The 19,168-nt window shown below is 41.1% G+C and overlaps 1 protein-coding gene across 1 annotated transcript; it reads right to left on the reverse strand.

The window, feature by feature from the left end:
* Window positions 1–13,769: 13,769 nt before the first annotated feature.
* On the reverse strand, window positions 13,770–16,459 carry LOC124681782 (rhomboid-like protein 19). The gene is made up of 8 exons (XM_047216604.1): window positions 16,337–16,459; window positions 15,856–15,974; window positions 15,713–15,773; window positions 15,271–15,437; window positions 14,818–14,932; window positions 14,489–14,691; window positions 14,291–14,401; window positions 13,770–14,159 (listed from the first exon to the last, which is right to left on the reverse strand). Exons 1-8 carry the CDS (start codon window positions 16,424–16,426, stop codon window positions 14,072–14,074), a joined length of 954 nt encoding a protein of 317 aa, XP_047072560.1. The 5' UTR covers window positions 16,427–16,459; the 3' UTR covers window positions 13,770–14,071.
* Window positions 16,460–19,168: the final 2,709 nt, after the last annotated feature.

Below are 19,168 nucleotides of genomic sequence, written 5' to 3' on the forward strand. Positions count from 1 at the left end.
ACAATGGGGTACCTCCATGCCGCTCTGTACAAAGGTCTAAGGAGAAAGCTCGCATTTTGGATTTCTCGCTTTTGATTATTCTCAACTTAGACATCCATACCGGGACAACATGGACAACAGATAATGGACTCCTCTTTAATGCATAAGCATGTGGCAACAATTATTATTCTCATATGAGATTGAGGATATATGTCCAAAGCTGAAACTTCCACCATGAATCATGGCTTTAGTTAGCGGCCCAAAGTTCTTCTCTAACAATATGCATGCTCCAACCATGAAGGTGGTAGATCTCTCTTGCTTCAGACAAGACGGATATGCATAGCAACTCACATGATATCCAACAAAGAATAGTTGATGGCGTCCCCAGAAACATGGTTATCGCTCAACAAGCAGAAACTCAATTCGGCTCCCGGGTGCATATGATCCCTCTACCATAAAAACATATTTCCAAGTGTTAAAAAAATTTGACAAAAAAATTTACATGTACATCTCCATAATATATGTGTATTCGTCAAGTTTCACGAAAAAATGATATTTTTTGTAGTCTAAGCGAAAAAGAGAAAATTTATCTTGTGACAAGTCTTTGTTTCAACACCGAATTTTGTCTTTTTTACACACGCCACATGACATGTCGATTTTTCATGAAACGACTTTGTGAGCGTGTACCACATGAAGATGTACGTGCGAAATTTTTGTTTTAATTTTTTTAACATTTTAAAATGTATCTACATGTATTTAAAAATAAAGGGAGCATATGCTCCCATGTGCCAAAACATCACTCCCCTCAACAAGCAACTTAATAAGAGATAAAGTGCATAAGTACATATTCAATACCACAATAGTTTTTAAGCTATTTGTCCCATGAGCTATATATTGCAAAGGTGAATGATGGAATTTTAAAGGTAGCACTCAAGCAATTTACTTTGGAATGGCGGATAAATACCATGTAGTAGGTAGGTATGGTGGACACAAATGGCATAGTGGTTGGCTCAAGGATTTTGGATGCATGAGAATTATTCACTCTCGATACAAGGTTTAGGCTAGCAAGGTTATTTGAAACAAACACAAGGATGAACGGTACAGCAAAACTCACATAAAAGACATATGGTAAACATTATAAGACTCCATACCGTCTTCCTTGTTGTTCAAAACTCAATACTAGATGTTATCTAGACTCTAGAGAAACCAAATATGCAAACCAAATTAGCAAGCTCTAAGTATTTCTTCATTAATGGGTGCAAAGTATATGATGCAAGAGCTTAAACATGAGCACAACAATTGCCAAGTATCAAATCATCCAAGACATTTTAGAGTTACTACATGTAGCATTTTCCAATTCCAACCATATAACAATTTAACGAAGATGAAACTTCGACATGAATACTATGAGTAGAGCCTAAGGACATATTTGTCCATATGCTACAGCGGAGCGTGTCTCTCTCCCATAAAGTGAATGCTAGGATCCATTTTATTCAAACAAAACAAAAACAAAAACAAACCGACGCTCCAAGCAAAGTACATAAGATGTGACGGAATAAAAATATAGTTTCAAGGGAGGAACTCGATAATGTTGTCGATGAAGAAGGGGATGCCTTGGGAATCCCCAAGCTTAGACGCTTGAGTCTTCTTAGAATATGCAGGGGTGAACCATCAGGGCGTCCCCAAGCTTAGAGCTTTCACTCTCCTTGATCATATTGCATCATACTCCTCTCTTGATCCTTGAAAACTTCCTCCACACCAAACTCGAAACAACTCATTAGAGGGTTAGTGCATAATAAAAATTCACATGTTCAGAGGTGACACAATCATTCTTAACACTTCGGACATTGCATAAAGCTACTGGACATTAATGGATCAAAGAAATTCATCCAACATAGCAAAAGAGGCAATGCGAAATAAAAGACAGAATCTGTCAAAACGAACGAGTCCGTAAAGATGGATTTTATTAGGCCACCAGACTTGCTCAAACGAAAATGCTCAAATTGAATGAAAGTTGCGTACATATCTGAGGATCATGCTCGTAAATTGGCTTAATTTTCTGAGCTACCTACAGGGAGATAGACCCAGATTCGTGACAGCAAAGAAATGCTGGAACTGCGCGAGTAATCCAAATCTAGTACTTACTTTTCTATCAAAGACTTTACTTGGCACAACAAAACATAAAACTAAGATAAGGAGAGGTTGCTACAGTAGTAAACAACTTCCAATACACAAATATAAAACAAAAATACTGTAGTAAAAACATGGGTTGTCTCCCATAAGCGCTTTTCTTTAACGCCTTTCAGCTAGGCGCAGAAAGTGTATATCAAGTAACATCGAGAGATGAAGCATCAACATCATAATTTGTTCTAATAATATAATCATAAGGTACCTTCATTCTCTTTCTAGGGAAGTGTTCCATACCTTTCTTGAGAGGAAATTGATATTTAATATTACCTTCCTTCATATCAATAGTGGCACCAACGGTTCGAAGAAAAGGTCTTCCCAATATAATGGGGCAAGATGCATTGCATTCAATATCCAAGACAACAAAATCAACAGGGACAAGGTTATTATTAACCATAATATGAACATTATCAACTCTCCCCAAAGGTTTCTTTTTAGCATTATCAGCGAGATTAACATCCAAATAACAATTCTTCAATGGTGGCAAGTCAAGCATATCATAGACTTTTTTAGGCATAATAGAAATACTTGCACCAAGATCACATAAAGCATTACAATCAAAATCTTTGACTCTCATTTTAATGATGGGCTCCCAACCATCCTCTAGCTTTCTAGGAATAGAAGTTTCAAGTTTTAGTTTCTCTTCTCTAGCTTTTATGAGAGCATTTGTAATATGTTTTGTGAAAGCAAAGTTTACAGCGCTAGCATTGGGACTCTTAGCAAGTTTTTGCAAGAACTTTATAACTTCAGAGATGTGGCAATCATCAAAATCTAAATCATTACAATCTAAAGCAATGGGATTATCATCCCCAAGGTTGGAAAAAATTTCAGCGAGTTTTATCACAAGCAGTTTCAGCAGTTTTAGCAGTTTCGGGTAATTTTGCGCGCTTTGCACTAGGAGTAGAAGCATTGCCAACACCAATTATTTTACCATTGATAGTAGGAGGTGCAGCAACATGTGAATCATTAGCATTGCTAGTGGTGGTAATGGTCCAAACTTTAGCTACATTTTCCTTTTTAGCTAGTTTTTCATTTTCTTCTCTATCCCACCTAGCACGCAGTTCAGCCATTAATCTTATATTCTCATTAATTCTAACTTGGATGGCATTTGCTGTAGTAACAATTTTATTTTCAATATCCTCAGGTTTAGCAGCCATTTTATTAATTAAAGAAGATTGTGACGCAGACATGTATGAGATTCGGTCTTTAGCATTTGCAAGTTTAGTTTGCAACCCAGAAATTTCCATATTCAAATTTTCAAGTTGATTTCCTATTTTCTTCAACAAGGCAGATTGCTCATTCATAGTTTTAGTAAACAATTTATTTTGCTCATATTGTGATTGCATAAAGCTCTTGGTGGATCTTTCAATTTCTAACATCTTTTCCTCATTAGGCGAAACATATCTACCATAAGAGTTATTATTAGCAGGATTCGGCCTAGAATTTTGAGCAACCAATGAAGCTAATGGAACATTATTAGGATCAACATTAGTCCTACCATTAACAAGCATAGACATAATAGCATCAATCTTATCACTCAAGGAAGAGGATTCTTCAACAGAATTTACCTTCTTACCTTGTGGAGCTCTTTCCGTGTGCCATTCGGAGTAATTAACCATCATATTATCAAGGAGCTTTGTTGCTTCACCAAGAGTGATGGACATAAAGGTACCTCCAGCAGCTGAATCCAATAAATTCCGCGAAGAAAAATTTAGTCCTGCATAGAAGGTTTGGATGATCATCCAAGTAGTCAGTCCATGGGTTGGGCAATTTTTAACCAGAGATTTCATTCTTTCCCAAGCTTGAGCAACATGTTCATTATCCAATTGTTTAAAATTCATTATATATGCTACTCCTCAAAGATATAATTTTAGCAGGGGGATAATATCTATCAATAAAAGCATCCTTGCATTTAGTCCATGAATCAATACTATTCTTAGGCAGAGATAGCAACCAATCTTTAGCTCTTCCTCTTAATGAGAAAGGGAACAATTTTAATTTTATAATGTCACCATCTACATCTTTATATTTTTGCATTTCACATAGTTCAACAAAATTATTGAGATGGGCAGCGAGCATCATCGGAACTAACACCGGAAAATTGCTCTCTCATGACAAGATTAAGTAAAGCAGGTTTAATTTCAAAGAATTCTGCTGTAGTAGCGAGGTGGAGCAATAGGTGTGCATAAGAAATCATTATTATTTGTGCTAGTGAAGTCACACAACTTAGTATTTTCAGGGGTAGCCATTTTAGCAGTAGTAAATAAAGCAAACTAGATAAAGTAAATGCAAGTAAACTAATTTTTTTGTGTTTTTGATATAGCAAACAAGACAGTAAATAAAGTAAAGCTAGCAACTAATTTTTTTGTGTTTTGATATAAGTGCAGCAAACAAATTAGTAAATAAAATAAAGCAAGACAAAAACAAAGTAAAGAGATTGAGAAGTGGAGACTCCCCTTGCAGCGTGTCTTGATCTCCCCGGCAACGGCGCCAGAAAAAGAGCTTGATGGCGTGTATTTCACACGTTCGTTGGGCAACCCCAAGAGGAAGGTATGATGCGCACAGCAGACAAGTTTTCCCTCGAGAAAGAAACCAAGGTTTATCGAACCAGGAGGAGCCAAGAAGCACGTTGAAGGTTGATGGCGGCGGGATGTAGTGCGGCGCAACACCAGAGATTCCGGCGCCAACGTGGAACCTGCACAACACAACCAAAGTACTTTGCCCCAACGAAACAGTGAGGTTGTCAATCTCACCGGCTTGTTGTAACAAAGGATTAACCGTATTGTGTGGAAGATGATTGTTTGCAGATAAAATAGTAAAACAAGTATTGCAACAGATTTGTATTTCAGTATTAAAGAATGGATCGGGGTCCACAGTTCACTAGAGGTGTCTCTCCCATAAGATAAAAGCATGTTGGGTGAACAAATTACAATCGGGCAATTGACAAATAGAGAGGGCATAACAATGCACATACATGACATGATAAGTATAGTGAGATTTAATTGGGCATTACGACAAAGTACATAGACCGCCATCCAACTGCATCTATGCCTAAAAAGTCCACCTTCGAGGTTATCATCCGAACCCCCTCCAGTATTAAGTTGCTAACAACGAGACAATTGCATTAAGTATGGTGCGTAATGTAATCAACAACTACATCCTCGGACATAGCGCCAATGTTTTATCCCTAGTGGCAACAGCACAACACAACCTTAGAACTTTACGTCACTTGTCCCGGTGTCAATGCGGGCATGAACCCACTATCGAGCATAAATACTCCCTCTTGGAGTTAAAAGCAAAAACTTGGCCGAGCCTCTACTAGTAACGGAGAGCATGCAAGATCATAAACAACACATATGTAATAACTTGATAATTAACATGACATGGTATTCTCTATCCATCGGATCCCGACAAACACAACATATAGTATTACGAGATAGATGATCTTGATCATGTTAGGCAGCTCACAAGATCCAACAATGAAGCACAATGAGGAGAAGACAACCATCTAGCTACTTGCTATGGACCCATAGTCCGAGGGGTGAACTACTCACTCATCACTCCGGAGGCGACCATGGCGGTGTAGAGTCCTCCGGGAGATGAATCCCCTCTCCGGCAGGGTGCCGGAGGAGATCTCCGAATCCCCGAGATGGGATCGGCGGCGGCGGCGTCTCGATAAGGTTTTCCGTATCGTGGTTTTTCGCCTCGGGGGTTTCGCGACGGAGGCTTTAAGTAGGCGGAAGGGCGAGTCGGGGGCACGACGAGGGGCCACACCATAGGGCGGCGCGGGCCCCCACTTGGCCGCGCCGCCTTGTGGTGTCGCCACCTCGTGGCCCCACTTCGTATGTTCTTCGGTCTTCGGAAGCTCCGTGGAAAAATAGGCCCACTGGGTCTTCGTTTCGTCCAATTCCGAGAATATTTCGTTACTAGGATTTCTGAAACCAAAAACAGCGAGAAAACGGAGCCGGCACTTCGGCATCTTGTTAATAGGTTAGTTCCAGAAAATGCACGAATATGACATAAAGTGTGCATAAAACATGTAGGTCTCATCAATAATATGGCATGAACATAAGAAATTATCGATACGTCGGAGACGTATCAGTCCGCTCTGCAATCGACGTGATGCATGTTACGAAGAATATTTGCGTGAACCTGCTAAGCTTCTTGGGCGTGTATGGGAAGACAAATGATACAAAGGAAGCACGGCATGACCAGCAACGTTTGAAAGACCACGATGGCCGGCATCCGGAATGGTTTCAAGGTCGTGCCGACTACGCTCTTACCAAAGAAGAGAAGGTCATCTTTTTTGAATGCCTGAGCAGTATTAAGGCCCCGTCAGGATTCTCGTCCAATATAAAGGGAATAATAAACATGGCGGAGAAAAAGTTCCAAAACCTGAAGTCTCACGACTGCCACGTGATTATGACGCAATTGCTTCCGATTGCTTTGAGGGGGCTCCTGCCGGAAAATGTTCGATTAGCCATTGTGAAGCTATGTGTTAATGCATATGTGTTAGAACAACACCCCGCCGACGTGGAGAAAGACCTGTGGCTTTTTGTTACAAAGCAGCAACTCAAAAGTGAAATTCTATTTCCTTTGCATTTTGGGTGAGTGTTTCTGTCTTGAGCACATTATCTTTTGTTTACTCCATGCATGGTATGTGGCTAATCGATGAGTTATGCATGACTGTGCATGTATCGTGTCCGCAGGTTCCACTGGATTCTGCTAGTAATTCAATTTCACACCTCCTCAGTTATCGTCATCGACTCTCTGAATATGGATCCAAAGCTTTGGGTCGACATGAGAAAAATAATGCAAAAGTAATTATTTTCATTCATTTGCGCTCTATATCGCTCGGCCTATTTCGTTCATTTCCTAATATCAAGTAACTAATAACTCTCTTGTTCATTTAATTTTCTTTGCCTCGTAGGGTTTGGAGACGGTTCGCAGATGAAAAGGTCGGTGAATTCAAAAAAGAGCTAGAATTTAATAGGTCAGTGACTGGGGATATTCAGCCATCGGGGACCAATCTATGTGGATACTATGTTTGTGAGATGATCCGGAGATACACCTCTGAGCGGCAGCCGTCTGATAACAACGTCAAGAGGAATAACCTCCGGAAGACGCTTAGTCCGAAGCTCGCTTCCGACCACTTCAAGAGGAACTAGCAGGATGGTTCATGAGGGAAGTCCTCCATCCTAAAGGAGAACACTATTACGAGGACGTAGAAGCTGTGGATGAAGTAAATTATGTATGGAAACTTGTTCAAAATTGTATATGGTCATCCGATATTGAATATATATTGTATATTCCTCTTGAATTTTCTTGGTTCTAATTTCAAATTTGTTTGAAATTGTACATTCATATGCATGTATATAGTACCATAGAATATGTGTACTGAAACTTCTTTAAAATTAAAATAAAACACAAAATAAAATATAAAAGAAATAAAACAATTACAAACTAAAAAGAAACCAGATTTAGGGGGGGGAGCTTAAACCCTAAACCTGCGGAGGCCTTTAGTCGCGGTTGGCCAGGAGAACCGCGACTAAAGGTCCTCCGCCCCGACGGACTGCTGGCGGCCACGTGGACGTGCCTTTAGTCGCGGTTCGTAAGCAACTGCGACTAAAGGGGGGGCCTTTAGTCGCGCTTAATTAGTCCTGGTTGCGCAACCGCGACTAATGGTAGTTGCGAACCGGGACTAAAGCCCTTTTTTCTACCAGTGACGCCTGACACACGATGGTGGGGAAGGCTCTGGATATATGCAACGGGCACAGCGACAATAAAGACCGTCTCCGAATACCATCCATACTATGTAAGGATTCTGTTTCACATATTTTCTTATCGCTCTCCATTTGCATTACCTAAACTTGTTGCTACGATGCTTAGAGGATAGCCTAATCCACTTTTCTTTATGGAAGGAACGCCTAATTCACTATGTTGTTCATGGACTAAGATGTTAAGTGAAAAGGATTATTAATGTAACATCAGAGCTTTTAATTAGGGTCATTCCTTCAGATTGAGCATTAGAGAAACTTCATATTTCACCTATTTCTAAGTGATGTTATAATCTTGCTTGCATCGAAACCATTTAAGTTCCATGCCCTATTCATGCATATTTTCTCTGACAGTAATTAAACTACATCTCTGAAAAGTCAAACATCTAATTCTACAACGCAAAAAAATATCAAAATCATGTTAGTATGGTATGCCATCCTAAATATAGAATCGTACCTTAATTTATCTCTTATATTAATTTGCATCTAATTAAATTTCAATCGGGTGGTCTTGGTGCTTGTAACAACTATTATTCATGTGATAATCTTTAATAATTTGGAGGTTCTCATTTACTTATTGTATAAATTTAATAGTTTGCTTGACAAGGGGCTAATTAGATATATACTCAGCTTCCGGTGAAAAGAGATACCAAAGGTTTGGCATAATTCTATGTGAACCAAAAATGGTCACACAACGGGGAGCAGACTTTGCTAATAATGTTGGCGAGTACAAGGGTAACGGGACAACCCAAAATTTACTGTGGATAGAGCAAGAGGCAAAGTCAAAAGGTTTGCGGCATAAAGAAAGAAGACACATGGTAAGGAAAACACAAGCTTGTTCTAGCGTCTTTGAGCTTGAGTGAGTGTCATGGCGTGATAAAATGGCCTTCCAGCTATCTTATATTTCTATTTTCAGTTTTCTTGTTTTGTGGCAGCACACCTGAATTTCTAAGGAAGTAACATGTCCAATAAACACGTCTTGTTCATTAAACTTTATTATATATAGTTGAAAAATAAAGAACTATATTTATTTGAACGTTATGTAAGCTTTAATTGCAAATTTGGGACATTGATTTAGAATTACTTTTTACACTAATTTTGACAGAGAAAATAAAAATGAGACAACAAAAAGGAGAGAGTGCCTATGATTCAATAAATATTTAATTGTAATGAGTGCAAAGAATGTCAATTTGTGTCGTATTCATAAAATGAAAGGAACTTTTGATAAGCATTTTGTTTTTCTATTCTTGGTATTGTAGCCAACACACGGAGGTGGAGTTGTGACAAGTTTTTTGGAGACCCGTTGACCCCCTCTGAGTCAAGCAAGAGCCACGTATGGTTCAATTGGATAATCTGACGGACAACTGCATCTGTATAGCAAACGAGAATAGCGAGACAGAGTATAACGGGCCAACCCAGGGGCATGACACGTCATTCGAGTTTTGTACATTTCAGGAGTTATTCATATAAAACTATTATTTGAAGTTATTTACTTGAAGTTACTTATGGGATATAATAAATTAAAATCTTATTCAAGAGATATTATTGGGGTTATTGACTTCTATGCATATGATATCTTTATCAAATTACATTTTAAGAAAAAAAGATTCTTATTGAAAATATTATTTGGATATCTCAAAGCAAGAAAATAACTGGTTGGCCCGTAGCAACGCACGAGCATTCAACTAGTATATTATAAGGATGGCTCTCCCTTTTTTTGAACGGGTCACTCTCCCCTGCCATAGGCATTTTTTCAAGGTTCAGATTGTGTCTCAACGAGGAGGTAATCTATAACCTCACAAAGGCTTGGTGAATATATCCTTACAACGCATAAACCAGATATGTCGCAACTTTTATGAACTCTTTCTAACAAAGTGAAAATATACCTCGATAAGTTTGGTATGAGCATGTAAAACTGAATTGGCTGTCAAATTTGTCGTGCAGTAGGCAAGTGGCCAATCCAATATCGCACCAAGCTCCCGGAGAACAGATTGAATCCAAGTATTTTCAAATGTGGCATTAGCAACCAACTTATACTTATAATCCATGCTGGAGAACGAGATGCAAGAACTCCATGCTATCAAGTTTCCACTATATATAGAAGATGGCATGACCTCCGGTTGAGCGCATGCCATCAACATTAGTTAGCATCCGAGAAGGCGGAGAGGAGCGTGAATTTTAATGATCAACATTGGAGACGATAGGAAGAAGTGGAGTGGTGAGTGTGGTTTATATAGTATTTTGAGCCTACTTTATGAACATAAAATCCATCATATCATGCTCCATCTAATAGTTTTATGTCCATTGGGCATGTGAACGTTGCACAACCATTAGTGTTTGTTAGGAAATTTTTTACTTTTCGTTGGCTTGTGTGCATGTTCAGGTGTACAGGAGATTTAAGAAAAAATCATGATTAATGGAGCCAAAATGAATCAATATGTAGAAGTCATAGGCACAAGATTCAAGCCATACGGTGTGTGCAACACATGATGTTTTTCCACCAACATAAATTGAAGATCGAAGGCCATCGTGTTGTGGTCCTCGTCCAACATGACTAAGAACACTTCTAGGAAAACTTAACGAACAACGATACAACTGGGATGGCCGCATCGGCAGCCGAACCGATTGGCTATGGGTTCGTGACATCAAATAGAACCTCCTTTGTGATGGGGCCATCGACATATTCGAGGAAGAGCACTCCGGAAACACCAAATTGACTCAGTGAGCCTATTTGAGGAGAGAAAATGTCTACCCTCCGCACACCTCTTCACCGCGAACACAAGCCGCCGAACATTCATCATCTCCACGATAAAGTCATGCTGCCACACGACCTCAAGATCCATCTCCATCCACCACCACCTTTAAGAAAGGCACGTGAAGAATACACCAAAGATCCACCACCACCGAGGTGTCGCGCATGCGTCGCGCCCTCACGTCATCAATGTCATCTCCATCCGTCCTTCTCTCCCCATCATGATCTCCATGATGGGTTACAACAAATCTTGAAACCTATTGTTGTGTTTTGTTTAATGTTTGTGTCTATTCATGTTTTATCTAAGTGTTTGGAGATATCCATTTCACCGGTGTAGTTGGTGATGTCCACCCAAGGCCACACATTAATAAGATAGGTGTTTGGTGCAAATTAATTGACCAAAGTGATATCATTGATATATTTTGAGGGGAACATTAATCTACGAGAATGGTTGTCCATAGAGTTTTACTACCTCCATCTCAAAGCTTAAGACTTATATTATTTTTAGAAAGTCAAAGTATGTCAATTTTAACTAAGTTTTTATGAAAAATCATTAACACACAAAATACAAAATCAATATCATTATATAGATAATGAAATGTATTTTCATATGGTATCTACTAAATATCATATTTGTAGATAGCGGAAATACATTTGTACACCCAAGCATGGGTGTGAGTGTTACCAGAGCCGTTGGATGCTTTGAGATTCGGACAAGATGTTAGATGAGAGAAGTTGATTTGCTCTTTTTCGCTCTTTTCTCTAAAATTAGTAGGTCCCATGCTTGGGTGTACAAAATCCACACTCCTAGTAGAAATCAAAATTTGGTTGCTCTAGAAATAAAATTCACCACAATTGGAAACATTTTTTTAAAGCGGAAGCAATATTGAAAAACTTTGGAAATACAGTTTGATTGGTAAAGCAAAAGTAAACACTACCTATCATATTTCGATTGAAAACAACACTAGCAATTATTTTTTTCCCAAAAAAACGATGCTTCTATTAATGGAAAATAATGCTACCAAGGCAAAACAAATATGTTTCCGTGTCTGGGAAAATGTAATTATTATTTACTATCTGAGAATAACTCATAATTACCCTTAGACTGCTCATAGTGGTAGCAATATACTAGCTAGTAACATCACACATCTCAAGGCATTTTGGTGACATGTCATGCTAATAAATGAAGAAAGAGAGTGAGGTGGTAACTAGCTATGTTATCATAACATCACACACATCAAGGTAAGATGAGTCTACAACATAATAAATGATACAATGCATGACACCACATATAAGTTACTACCCACTATGAAGGTAGTAACCTAGACTAGTAACATGGCATATGTTACTACTCTAAGTTACTCCCACTATGACTAGCCTTAGAATGTTGAATTAGTAGTACTACAGCGTGGACGTAAATCTGGCTGGAGTTAGCGCCAATGGAGTAGTTATTACGGAAGCATGCAATCGCGTCAGGCCGTCAGCGGAGTAGTTACTGGAAGCATGCAATCCAGTATCACCGAGTCATGCAGGACGTCCATCCAAGTTTGGATCGTACGGCCGAACGTTGGTCCGATGGAAAGCCTCCTATCGGGAGCCGATCCCTAGCGGTGCCCAATGAATATTTGGAGGCAATAGCATTTGGGAGACCCCTAGCGCGAGGTAAAACTGTTGGTAGTAATCATTGCATTAATCCTCTCCCGCTACATCTAACATTTTGCTTTAGTATTTACTTTCAGTTGTTGTTCTTTATTTTATGTATTTAGTTCTCAGTTACTTCAAAACCTCTCTTATTATTTTCTCTAGAAACTTATAGACTAGGCGCATTGAATAACATGTGCAACTTGCAATGGAGGAGAAGAGATACATGGAACTGAAACTAATGAAGACGTGGATGCACACAATGAAGAGGTCATGACCGCCGATGATATGCAGCTAAATGATATTGAGGTAACTGGTGATGCTCACACGTTCTGCTATTCGCATCAAGTATTATATCTTTACTTATGTTTGCCAGTCATTTTTCTTGCAATGTGTGTAGCATCTTACAATAGTAGTGATGCTCAAGGTTTTTAGCATCAGGACTAGGTAGTGTCATTTTCTTGTCAGCGGTATCACATCGTAGTATCACGATACTATGATTTTTTATTTTAAATAAAAATATACATATGTACTGATAATATATCTCACATAGGTTTAAATTTAATTTTTAAATTGAATTTTGAGTATATTCTATGTCTTTAATAAAGGCTGATCATGTAAATGATGCATTTATATAATATATAGATATGGACCAGTCTAATTCATGGTACAAACATAACTAATTATGAACCCACAAAACAGAAGACTTTGCCCATATGCTTGAAAACACAAATGGTTGACTGCATTTTTGCACATACGAACCCATTTTTCATACCCATCAGTTGACATCACAAATACCATGCAGCTTCGCCACTGACGATTTGTATTAGGATACAAGTAAGATACTACCAGATATACGTTACCATGACATTACGTATGGACTGACCATAGGCCCATGGTAGTATCATAAAACTGTAAGATACTACGTACCGTGATACAGACAACCAGTAGCCTATTTTGGAGCAAAATACCACAAAACATGCAAAGATGAGTCTTCTCTTAGAAATGCTCCAAGGCTATGTTTAGCATTCAATGGACTACAATAATTAACAATTCGTTTGGTTCAGCTGTTTCTACATATATTTTCAGTTGATTACCTCTTTGTACCATTGGTAGAAAAAAAGACAAGGAGACTGCTTGTCCTGGCAACTAAAATTACCATACAATCCTCTCAAAAAAAAATCATACCATGCAATTTTTTACAAACTGGAAAGAGAATCGACATATTCTTATTGACAAACCAGTACTCCATAGGTCAAACCTTTACAAACTGGAAAGAGAATCTTTACAAACTGGAGTAGTAAGACAAGTTTCATGTGATGGAGAGAGTACATCATGAAGATAAATTAAACCACATGGACTTTGCGAAGGCCTTCACAGTAATTGACAGTTTGGGCAAAACACACAAGTTATTACCTGTCCTCGGGTATTATGGTTTTACTCAAAATCACATTTCACTTGGAATAATACATATAATATTCTTCCTGAACAAGTCATTCTTTCTACATTACAACATTTGGGGCAGGGGACGTGACCCTTTTCTTCTTTCTTCTACAACACAATGTAACCAATGGATATCCGCAAAACAAAGAAACAAAAGGGGGCAAGTAAAATATAGCATATCATCAGTCCACTGTAAAATGAATGCGCTCTCCAGAACACAAATCTGGAGAGATACAAAGCACGGAGGCAGGCGGCCGTGGTTACTATGACAGTGTAGGGAAGCGGAAAGCTCTTAATCTTCCGCGCTGTGAGCTGGGGCTTCTGTATCAGCTGCATGATCGGCAGCCATCCTTTCCTCAAGAACCCTCTCGCCACGCTCCCTGTCACAATGAAAGTTTAGTTGGTGAGGTTGGAAAAATATTTTCTGAGATGCCGTGATATCGAGTTTTCTTTCTCAAACTACAACCATTTTGTGGATTCACATAGAATTAGCTTTGTGGGTAAACAATACCTTCTTCTAGATGCCTTGGTAGGATCAGTAACTGGGAGTGCCAATTCTGAAGGCTTAGAACTCCCACACAACATCCGGTGGAACGCATTAGCAACTGGGTCTGTGACTGGTCTGCAATGATCATACATAAAAAGATGATTTCAAAAGTGGGATAGCAAAACAGTAGTTGCAGTGTAGTATAACGGCATTAAGAATTACCGCATGGCATCTGGGAACAAGCTCGGGAAGGAGAAGTCATCACTTGCATCACCCTTAAGTCCCGTCAGTGGGTTCCTTTGGAAGTATCTCAGGTAAAGCCAGCTGACGTACATCCCAGACAATAAAGTTGGCAGGAAGTTGATGGAATCAGGCACAATGAAGGCCATGATAGTTGAGAAGCACATGACAAAAAATGGCATCCACTGCAGCAGGAAGGACAACACAAAGACGCAGAAAACTCCGCATCAACAAATTTGTAACTTGCCACAAAAGAAGTATGCACAGATACAATTACAAGCCTTAGAAATTGCACTGTACTATCGATGTACCTTGGCCTTTATTTTCCAGAAAAAGCACATGGGAAGCTCAAGGTGTGGTAACAGTTGCTTCAAGGCTACCAGAAAGCCAGCAAGGGCACCATGGAAGCCAGAAAGTGGCGTCACACTACACGATATGAGATAGCAAGGTTAGCTAGCCAGTGGTTATTATGTGCAATATTTCAGTCAGCGGTCTCGTTTTCTGAGGAAGTATTATATACTACTAGTATTATGTAGTAAGCCCAAACAATCAGAGTACCAAAGTGCTCTAAGTGTCATCAAGGGTATACAATAGAAGAAGAATAGACTAATAGTGTGAGGACAGTACATTCTCTGATTGTTTGATAATAGCAAGAATAGAGCTGGCATGCTTGCTAAACGGAGTAATAGGCACATGAATAGAGCTGCAGTGCTTGCTAAATGGTAATAAGTCAACATGCTAACAGGTTGGTGTTTACAACTTACAGGAAGCTCTCTTTTCCGGTGACATAGTACAGTGCAACAGCAATGCAGAATGCAAGGACACCACAGATGGAGTTGATCAAGATAATGAACTTCAAGAACTCCTTGCGGCCCCAGGTTGGTTCAATATCCTTCCCACAGAAGAGAAGACCAAGAGAACTTCCAATGGCCTACAAAAGCAAAAGCAAAATTTATAAGATTACGAGTTAAGGGACAGAGCACCCAAAAGCTGTTGTCGAACTTTATACCACGGTGTCATTTGATTCTAAATCAAGCTAACCCAAAGTAACAACTAAATAATGCTTTCGAAACTATCCATTTTGCTTCAGCTATAATGGTTGTAATATAATAGTACTAGGACAGCTAGTAGAGGTGTCATAAGTTCCCATTTCCTAGCCATGACAGAGTAATCGAAATTAAATGGGGAGAGATCTAGCTAGCTCACCCCTGGAAGCACTTGCTCGATGTACCCAGCTGTGAATACGGTCCATACATAGGGAATTGTCCTGCAAAATGCAGAAAACGAAATTCAATGATCTAGTACTCCGCTTCAGCGATCCCTCTAGAATGAAATCCAGAGATACGTACTTGGCGGGGACGATGGCGAGGTAGTCTATGGAGGTCGGCACGAAGTGGAGCAGCGCGTAGCCGCCGAGGAGCACGACGACGAGGCCCTTGCAGGTCTTGGTGAACTCCTTCCCGGGAACCTGCATGCGCGCGCGCCAAGAAGCAGCATCAGCAACACAGAGCACGCAGATCTGAGACGCAATGAGCTGTTATGTTCTGCAAGCGAGGCGGCCGGATCGAAGTTTGCATTGGTCAACGCTCCGAGATCCCAAGATTATCGGCTCAGATCTCGCAATTCGCAAGAAACTGGCCGGTGCGAGAGCTTCGCCGGAAATGGCGGAGCAAACCGCCAGATCTCTCGCTAGCGAGGCAAGATCCAGCCATCACCAGCAACCAGGATCGGGGCACGGTTGGTGAGCAAGCTCAACTCGTCCACACCCATGCACAGAACAAAGCAAGAAGATGCAGAGAGCAAGAAGAGCAGCAGAGCAAAGGTGGTTACCACGCCGGTGGGAGCTCCAGCTCCGGCGGCGTCTGCCGCGGCGCCGTGGGTCTCGGCCGTCGGGTCCTGCAGCGGCTGGCTCTCCATCATCACTAGCTCGTCAGATCTCCCCTGCCTCCCACCTCTCCTCGCCTACTTGGTTTAGTAGGAGGGGAATGGCGCACGGGGGAGGTTGTTGGGGGTCAAAGCCTCAGCTCGTGGGGGAGAGAGTAAATGACGCAGAACTACCACATTACAGTCGGTGTTGTTCTAAAACTACAAACATTGGGCTAGGCGACACTTAACTACCAGCTTTGAGGTCAGGTCTAGACGCGCGGCACTGATCGGTCGAGTTTAGCGCTTAAGCCATTTGTTGGACGGAGAAAGACTGACGGCCGTTAGGGCACGCCTGTACGGTGAGTCAAACGCACCCGAATAAGTCCCCGACCGCACTCGAAGAAGTCAAACGCATCTCCCTCCTCGTGTCAATGGAGCGTGGAGGTGGCGGCGGCGGGGTGGAGGGGGACGGCGGAGCTACGTTCGGAGCGCCCCGTTTCGTTAGAAATGTGCTGTTCGGGCCGGACTTCAACATGGGGGGCGTTGATTTGGACTCTGGAGAGGAGAGGGATTCGGAGGACGAGGAAAGCTCACCGGAGGAGCAGGACCCGCCGCCACCTTCTCCCCGTTCCGAGTTGGCTTGCTCGGTGGCGGGCAAGAGCCACACAGAGGATCCGCTTAGCCACTACCAGTCGCCCAGCAGGTAATATTTCTTTCCTTCGTCTTTATTGTGCGGACGATTTCATCAAGTGTTCTTGCTACCTTCTCTGCAATTAGTGATGAACACATGTTTGTGCTTCGTAGAAATAGGCCATCCGATGACATGTGGGAGCTGTATTTTCAATTCGATGGTGCGAAGTTCGTGCAAATCGGTATGCCCCGTAGTGACATTAGGTTTCGAATTTACTTGTCATCGTCATGGAGAAGGAAGGATACGGCATGTGTGATTCCTTGTACTATGTAAAAGATGAAGGGGAGGGACTTAATGGCCTTGCTCGATTGATAGCAATTTGAAGGTGGAAGAAATGGTTAGGAAGTATGAACATGCTAGGAAATTGGTTCGACGAGTAATGAGGGACAAGAGAAAGCTATCAATTGTGGTTTCTCCGGTGAAGCCCTTTGGGAGAGGCGAGATCACCCGATGATGATGAAGTGGATGGTCATTATCCAGAGCATCCTTTGCAAACGGTGCCTCCTGTCTTTCCCTTGCGAGACACAAACTGATGAAAATGAATGGGCACAAGAAGAAGCACAACGGGATGAAGATGATGATGGAGGAGAAGCATCCGATGGCGATGTGATGTTTTTGTATCCATGCAATTATTACTCCGTGGATGCTTGAAGAAAAGAGGAGAAAAGAGGCGGAGGAACTTGCAAAGACAATGGCTGAGTTGAGGAGGAAGAGAGCTGATCCTTTGGAGCCACTGTGAGGGAGAAACTGATGTTGAAGATATATTTGACACTCCAACTGTTAATTATGAAGACATGTTGTCACAGATGCCAGTGAAGAAGAAACCCAGGAGGCAGGGCCCTACTCTGAGATCACACTCCCAAGTAGAGGAACCTGTGAAGGATGAATGGGCTCCATCTGATGAAGAAGATGGCCTAGGTTTTCTTGCAGAGGAGGATGATGATGGACATGAGCCTGTGCCATTCAAGCAGCCAAAGGGAAGAAAAAGCAGGGCCAAGAAGCAACCAGAGAGGACATGGTATGATGAAAACAGGGAGAATCCTGAGCAACAATTGACACCAAGACTTTGTTTCAAAGATGTTTATCAGTTCAGAGAGGCACTGTTAAGGCTGCACATTACTCAGGTTAGAAATTTCCACTACCACAGGAACACACCTGACAGAATCATTGTTTGTTGCAAACCTGAGAAGGAACTGAAGTATAATTGCCAGTTCTATATGTGTGCTGCCAAGATCAAGCATGAGAACACATTCTGCATAAAGAAGATGCATTTGGAGCACAGTTGTCCTACCGAACCTACGAGATAGCAGAGTGGATTCTAGGTGGCTAAGCAATGCATATGTCGACAAGTTCGGATCGGATCCCAACACTTCCATCACAACATTAGTTGACAAGGCCAAGAAGGATTTTGGTGTTGATGTCCCTAAGAGGATGGCTTATAGAGCTAGGACTAAAGCAAGAAATGTGGTAATGGGAGATCACAAGAAGCGAGTACCATAGATTAAGGGACTATTTGCAAGCTGTTATTGATAGAAACCCTGGATCAAGGTGCATAGTTACCATCGTCACTCGGACCAAGCGAAGATGAGCTGGAGGCAATCAAGAAAGGGCAGCAGATATTCATCACCGAGCGAGCCTAGGTTCCATGGCCTCTTCTTCACGTGTAAATGCTGCGAAGCAAGGATTCCTTGATGGATGTAGACCATTCCTTGGCTTGGATGGTTGCTTCATCAAGTTAACTACTGGAGCTCAGATATTGGCAGCAACAGGTAGAGATGGAAACAACAACATTTATCCAGTTGCATGGGCTGTTGTTGCAAAGGAAGACACAGAAAATTGGCAGTGGTTCTTGGAGCAGCTGAAAGAGGCACTTGGTGGTGAGCAGGGCAAATTTGGGTACTACACCATCATGTCGAGATAGGCGGAAGGGTTTACTGAAAGCGGTAACCACTTGTATTTCCAAATTGTGCACAAAGGTATTGCCTTAGGCACATATATGCCAACTTCCGGACAGCTGGTTTCGGAGGAGAAGACACTGAAGAAATGCATGGACAATGCAGCCTACTCTTACACAAAGCATGGATTTGATTTGGCTATGGAAGAGA

The sequence above is a fragment of the Lolium rigidum genome, unplaced genomic scaffold (assembly GCF_022539505.1).
Source record: "Lolium rigidum isolate FL_2022 unplaced genomic scaffold, APGP_CSIRO_Lrig_0.1 contig_55932_1, whole genome shotgun sequence".
Taxonomy (NCBI): domain Eukaryota; kingdom Viridiplantae; phylum Streptophyta; class Magnoliopsida; order Poales; family Poaceae; genus Lolium; species Lolium rigidum.

Coding starts and splice junctions, on each gene's coding strand:
- LOC124681782 (XM_047216604.1), bottom strand. CDS start 16,426: ATGATGGAGAGCCAGCCGCTGCAGGACCCGACGGCCGAGACCCACGGC. Junction 14,933..15,270: donor ACCGGAAAAGAGAGCTTCCT/GTAAGTTGTAAA, acceptor CATATCGTGTAG/TGTGACGCCACTTTCTGGCT. Junction 14,160..14,290: donor ACCAAGGCATCTAGAAGAAG/GTATTGTTTACC, acceptor TCATTGTGACAG/GGAGCGTGGCGAGAGGGTTC.